Source organism: Salmo salar, chromosome ssa11, assembly GCF_905237065.1.
Source record: "Salmo salar chromosome ssa11, Ssal_v3.1, whole genome shotgun sequence".
NCBI classification, from domain to species: domain Eukaryota; kingdom Metazoa; phylum Chordata; class Actinopteri; order Salmoniformes; family Salmonidae; genus Salmo; species Salmo salar.
Genome location: NC_059452.1, coordinates 51,048,379 through 51,055,374, shown reverse-complemented (window position 1 = coordinate 51,055,374; position 6,996 = coordinate 51,048,379). Strand labels below are relative to the sequence as shown.

The 6,996-nt window shown below is 41.7% G+C and overlaps 1 protein-coding gene across 1 annotated transcript; it reads right to left on the bottom strand.

Annotated features, from left to right (window-relative positions):
- Positions 1-3,039: 3,039 nt before the first annotated feature.
- On the bottom strand, positions 3,040-5,335 carry LOC106588013 (hatching enzyme 1.2). Its single transcript, XM_014176676.2, has 2 exons — positions 4,325-5,335; positions 3,040-3,823 (listed from the first exon to the last, which is right to left on the bottom strand). The coding sequence occupies exons 1-2, from the start codon at positions 4,552-4,554 to the stop codon at positions 3,247-3,249; spliced, it is 807 nt and encodes a 268-aa protein (XP_014032151.1). The 5' UTR covers positions 4,555-5,335; the 3' UTR covers positions 3,040-3,246.
- Between the last annotated feature and the right edge of the window lie 1,661 nt (positions 5,336-6,996).

The window sequence follows — 6,996 nt, the reverse complement described above, 5'->3', positions numbered from 1 at the left end:
CATATTTAACAGATGTTATTGTTTGAATACATATATTAGCAGATGTTATTGTTTGAATACACATATTTAGCAGATGTTATTGTTTGAATACACATATTTAGCAGATGCTATTGTTTGAATACACATATTTAGCAGATGCTATTGTTTGAATACACATATTTAGCAGATGCTATTGTTTGAATACACATATTTAGCAGATGCTATTGTTTGAATACACATATTTAGCAGATGCTATTGCGGGTATAGCGAAATGCTTGTAATGCTTTGCAAAGAAGGACACGTTGTCCTACCAAGCATAGAGGCAGTAACTGCCACATAGCGTGGAACTGAGAAATCTGGCTTTTATTTACCTTGGTTTCACAGTAACCTTATGCAGTTACTGCTAACATGACCCCCGTTTTCTCCAAAACATAATACCATAGAGGCAGTATACTTGTCCACATGATTAAGCATGTAGTTAATGTAGCAAAAATGATATTAACTCATTTTTGACCAAATGAGCAGTTACTGCCTTTTTTGTGTGGGAGGGCATTGGTAGATGGATACAAAACAAAAACAAACAGACATTGAATATCCCTTGCGAGCATGGTGCAGTTATTAATTACATACACTTTATTAATTACAATTTAGATGGTGTATCAATACACCCAGTCACAATGAAGATACAGTCGTCCTTCCTAACTCAGTTGCCGGAGAGGAAGGAAACTGCTCAGGGATTTCACCATGACGCTAATGGTGACTTTAAAACAGTTACAGAATTTGAATGGCTGTGATTGTAGTTACTCCACAATGCTAACCTAATTGATAGATTGAAAAGAAGGAAGCCTGTACAGAATTACAAAATATTCAAAAACGTGCTTCTTGTTTGCAACAAGGCACTAAAGTACTACTGCAAAAAATGTGGCAAAGCAATTCACTTCTGTCCTCTATACAAAGTGTTATGTTTGGGGCAAATCCAATACAACACATTACTGAGTACCACTCTCCATATTTTCAAGCATAGTGGTGGCTGCATCATGTTATGGGTATGCTTGTCATCTTTAAGGACTGGGGAGTTTTTCAGGATAAAAAAAGAAACGGAATGGAGCTAAGCAGAGGCAAAATCCTAGAGGAAAACCTGGTTCAGTCTGCTTTCCACCAGACACTGGGAGATGAATTTACCTTTCAGCAAGACAATAACTTAAAACACAAGGCCAAATATACACTGGAGTTGAATACAGTGAATGTTCCATAGTGGCTGAGTTACAGTTTTGACTTAAATATGCTTGATAATCTATGGCAAGACTTAACAATTGTTGTCAAGCAATGATCAACAACCAGTTTGACAGAGCTTGAAGAAATTTGAAAAGATTAATGTGTAAGTCTCGAGTGGCGAAATTCCACTCGAGGAACCAAACCGTACCCCCATCACATGACTGTACCCTTGGGGATTAAGACAGTACTGCTATATACTGCCCCTGTCACATGACTGTACCCTTGGGGATTAAGACAGTACTGCTATATACAGCCCCTGTCACATGACTGTACCCTTGGGGATTAAGACAGTACTGCTATATACTGCCCCTGTCACATGACTGTACCCTTGGGGATTAAGACAGTACTGCTATATACTGTCTTATGTTCATTTACCTTTAGACCTATGTTCTTATACAGTTAGTGTTTGTCCCCCCTACTTCTCTACCCCCTGTGAATACCCTACTACTCTATTACCCCCTGTGAATACCCTACTACCCAATTACCCCCTGTGAATACCCTACTACTCTATTACCCCCTGTGAGTACCCTACTACTCTACCCCCTGTGAATACCCTACTACTCTACCCCCTGTGAATACCCTACTACTCTAATACCCCCTGTGAATACCCTACTACTCTACCCCCTGTGAATACCCTACTACTCTACCCCCTGTGAATACCCTACTACTCTACCCCTTGTGAATACCCTACTACCCTATTACCCCCTGTGAATACCCTACTACTCTATTACCCCGTGTGGATACCCTACTACCCTATTACCCCGTGTGAATACCCTACTACTCTACCCTCTGTGAATACCCTACTACTCTACCCCCTGTGAATACCCTACTACTCTATTACCCACTGTGAATACCCTACTACTCTACCCCCTGTGAATACCTTACTACTCTACCCCTTGTGAATACCCTACTACCCTATTACCCCCTGTGAATACCCTACTACTCTATTACCCAGTGTGAATACCCTACTACTCTATTACCCCCTGTGAATACCCTACTACTCTATTACCCCCTGTGAATACCCTACTACTCTATTACCCCCTGTGAATATCCTACTACTCTATTACCCCCTGTGAATACCCTACTACTCTACCTCCTGGGAATACTCGACTTACTACTCTACCCCCTGTGAATACTCTACTTACTACTCTACCCCCTGTGAATACCCCACTACACTATTACCCCATATGAATACCCTATTACCCCCTGTGAATACCCTACTACACTATTACCCCATATGAATACTGTATATTTCATTACTTCTGCCTATATAAACAAAACAAATAGAGGATACAGTTATGTCCTCCACTCCTGGTTGTATTCACCAGGCAGGTCTCTGTGTTGCCAGATGGACTCCAGCCTTCTGAGCTGCGTCCAACCAGGAGTTGACACTTAAAGTCCTGTTTCTGTCTCCTTTTCACCTAATTTTAACACCTGATTTACTTAACAAGATCCACATCTCAATAGGTGCATTGTCATTTTTATTTTCTCATGTCAGCCTCACTGATTCTTTTCTTCCTAAAATAATTATTTGTTTTTTTTTCTTCTTCCCAGCCCTCTATTCTTGTAATTCTATTTGTGAGTATTCCTAGTGTCTTGTTGTGTTTAGGTGAGAGAAATTATGTCATTGTAGTTCTGACAGAAGTGATGTAACTCTAGTGCTGACTGAAGGAAGAATGTCTTGGATCAGGACAGACATGGAGGGCTTGTGCCAAGTCTGTTAACTCTCTCTCTCTCTTTCTCTCTCTCACACACACACACACACACTAGAATTACACAATGGCATCTGTTTTCAATCTTGTTTATTTTAGATAATTAACTAAGTCATATGATTAAAATAATTTGAGAACTACACAACTACAGCAATGATCTTTTTTAAAGTTACAACTAAACAATTATTTTAAATCAATAAGATAACATTATTTATGTCATACTAGACTTCCTTCATCTGGTCTTTTCCAGAATTTTCTCCTGTGACTTGACGTCTTCCTCTCAGCAGCTGTAGAGTCTGTTGATCCTCAGGATGTCAGTGGTGGACAACCCCTGTCTCTGGCCGATGGACACGTTGGGGTTGGGGATGGGGGTGATGGTGTCCATCCCGTTGATAGAGAAGGCTGTTTTTCCATAGTGCATGACAGAGCTGTAGTCATAGGGAGTGTTCAGGTTGTTGGTGTTTGATCTATCAAAGTTGTAGGCGTTGTTAGAGTCGATGTTACGCCAGTTGATCGTGACATACTGGTCACGGTCACTCCTGGTTTGTTCGTGCTGGAAGCCCAGAGCATGGAGAGTCTCGTGCTGAATGACGCCGAAGTAAACGCAGCCGTCCATTTGGAGAGAGACCTTCTGTTGGCCTCCCACTCTCCCAAGAGAGGACCAGCACCCGTCTCTGGGCTCATAGCTGATGAAGTCAACCTGATTCTGCCGAGGCACGAAGCGAATGCAGGTCTTGGAAGGGAAGGCCCGGAGGGCGTTCTCAATGCTCTGCTTGTCTGAGGAACTGAAGCTACTGCTCACTGTGTAGGGCACTTCAACCAATCCGTTGGAGCCTTTGTTCCAGAAACACCCTGCACTGTAAAATAACGTTCAGCTGGTTAGTCAATTATATCTGAAAATACAATTATTTTGACATAAAAAATATACTTGTTATCTTTACTTCAATATTATTGGTCCTTTACTCTACTTCACTTGTTTAACTAACCTGAAATTAAAATATGTATATATATATCAACATAAGATGCGTGTAAAAACAACTACAAGGGAAACTGTTTAATTTCCCCTCAATTTACTAATTCTAAGTTCCAGCAACAACTTGCCACGTGTCTCTGTTTTTAGAGGATTGTGGGTAATTCCACATTCTTTGACTTTATACTACTTCTTCACAATGTTGTATACATGTTTTGAAGGAAGAAAAGTATATTTTTGTATTAGTTTTAGTCAACTTTCTGAAACGCTAAAAGTGAAGTATATTATACATAAAAACATGTCATGTTGGAAATACATAAAAAGCTGTTGCAAATTGTTTTAAAAGTAGAACTGGCACAATATAGTTTTTAGTGTGTGTTGGTTGTACCTAAAACAAATCATGGCGTTTCTGGTTGTCGGTGCCACCATGTCTCCCTCCAACAGAAACTGACTGGAGCCGTTATTAGTGGTCAGAATTCTCTCAGTGATGTCTACAGCCTCAGGGTTGTCTGTTAGAATCTCTGGTCCACTTCCATCCTCCATGAGAGGGTTGGCCTGAGAGAGGTCCAGCAGCAGCAGCAGTAGCAGCAGCAGGGTGAGAGAGGGGCTTTGCTCCATCTTCAGTGTGTGGAGAGGAGAGACTCTGGATGGCTCCTTGGATCTGACAGTGGAGATACTCTGGATGGCTTCTTGGTCCTGGAGATGCTTTGGAGAGGCTTGATGTGTGATTCTGTCTGGTCAGTCCTGGGCTTTTTATACAGTCCTCTACAGGTGTGTCTGCTGGAGGATTATGGGTTGGGGTCCATGTTGTTAGTCCTAAATCAACCTCTGAAGGGAGGGCTCCACCGCCACACCTACAGTTTCAACATGGTTTTAATCCGTACGGGTCCGTTTACACCTGGCCGTGCCTACTCAACAAACACGTCACACACTAATGTAATCACAGTTGACTCTACTACAATGATGTGCTGAGGAACGTGTCAGATTGTCACTGCAGTGGGTCCCTTTAGACATGAAGTAGTCAGCGTCCTGAATGACACCCTATTCCCTGTATTGTATTGTACTAAAGTAGTGTACTATGTAGGGAATAGCGTGCCATTTGGGATTTTAGGAAACAGTAGATGGTTTTGTGATTATTAAAGATGTGACGGATACACTACTAGGTACTGGTTTACATCATTGGTGTGTTTGTTAGTTTATTGTGTAACAGTTTGGAATACACAGAATGCTGATACATACTTAGAGCAGGCCACTGGTCAAATATTGTCACGTTGCCATTTCCTGTTTGGCAAATACTATAGAATAGGTAAACAAGTTGTAAACAAGTTGTTCAGACAAAACTCATCATTTTAATATTTGTCTGGTAATATTAATCAAATGTATTGGAAGAATTATGTTTGGTTGTAGATTGTGATAGTTGTGTCTATATAGCTTAGTCCAGGATTAGTGAAAAACTGCAAAATAACAAACACCTCCAAAGTCATCATTGGCCTCGTGGTGAAATCCCTGAGCGGTTTCCTTCCTCTCTGGCAAATGAGTTAGTAAGGACATCTGTATCTTTGTACTGACTGGGTGTATTGATACACCATCCAAAGTGTAATTAATAACTTCACCATGCTCGAAGGGATATTCAATGTCTGCTTTTTTATTTTTACCTGTCTACCAATAGATCAAATCAAATTTTATTGGTCACCAACAGGCGTTTAGCAGATATTATTGGGTGTAGAGAAATGCTTGTGCTTCTACCTCCGACAGTGCATTAATATCTAACAAGATATCTAACAATTACACAACATATACACACATCTAGTAAAGGAATGGAATCAAGAATATATAAATATATGGACAAGCAATGTCAGATTGGTATAAAATAAGATACTGTAGATGTCACGCTCTGACCTAGGAGAGCTGTGTTTAGCTAGGCCAGGGTGTGATAGGTGGGTGGGCATTCTATGTTTTGTTTTCTATGATTTGGCCGGGTATGGTTTCCAATCAGAGGCAGGTGTCTATCGGTGTCTCTGATTAGGAACCATACTTAGGCAGCCTGTTTTTCCTTTGTTCTTTGTGGGTAGTTGTTTTCCGTTTAGTTGTAGTACCTGACAGAACTGTCGGCTGTCATTTTTGTTTGTTTGTAAAGTGTTCGTTTCTTCATTAAACTCAAGATGAACATATTCCACGCTGCACCTTGGTCTACTCATTTCGACGCCTGTGACGGTAGAATAGTATAGGATACAGTATATACATATGAGATGGGTAATGCAAGACATGTAGACACTATTAAAGTGACTAGTGTTCCATTTATTAAAGTGGCCAGTGATTTCAAGTCTATGTATATAGGCAGTAGCCTCTCTGTTCTAGTGATGGCTATTTAACAGTCTGATGGCCTTGAGATAGAAGCTGTTTTTCAGTCTCTCGTTCCCAGCTTTGATGCACCTGTACTAACCTTGCCTTCTGGATGATAGCGGGGTGAACAGGCAGTGGCTCGGGTGGTTGTTGTCCTTGATTTATCTTTTTGGCCTTCCTGTGACATCAGTTGCTGTAGGTGTCCTGGAGGGCAGATCATTTGCCCCCGGTGATGCTTTAGGCAGACCGCACCACCCTCTGGAGAGCCCTGCGGGTGCAGGCGGTGCAGTTGCTGTACCAGGCAGTGATGCATCTGTAAAGGGTTGTAGGTGACAAGTCAAATTTCTTCAGCCTTCTGAGGTTGAAGAGGTGCTGTTACGCCTTCCTCACCACACTGTCTGTGTGAGTGGACCATTTCAGTTTGTCAGTGGTGTGTACGCCGAGGAACTTGAAGCTTTCCACCTTCTCCACTGCGATCCCGTCGATGTAGATAGGGAGGTGCTCTCTCTGCTGTTTCCTGAAGTCCACCATAATCTCCTTTTGTTTTGTTGACGTTGAATGAGAGGTTATTTTCCTGGCACCACACTCCCAGAGCCCCCTCCTCCTCCCTGTAGGTCGTCTCGTCATTGTTGATAATGAAGCCTACTTCTGTTGTGTCATCTGCAAACGTGATGATTGAGTTGGAGGTCATGGGTGAACAGGGAGTACAGGAGGGGA

Bases quoted from the DNA above. Each gene is read 5' to 3' on its own strand.
- LOC106588013 (XM_014176676.2), bottom strand. From the start codon at position 4,554: ATGGAGCAAAGCCCCTCTCTCACCCTGCTGCTGCTACTGCTGCTGCTG. The intron at 3,824-4,324 runs GTACAACCAACA...GTTATTTTACAG, and splicing joins AACGCCATGATTTGTTTTAG to TGCAGGGTGTTTCTGGAACA.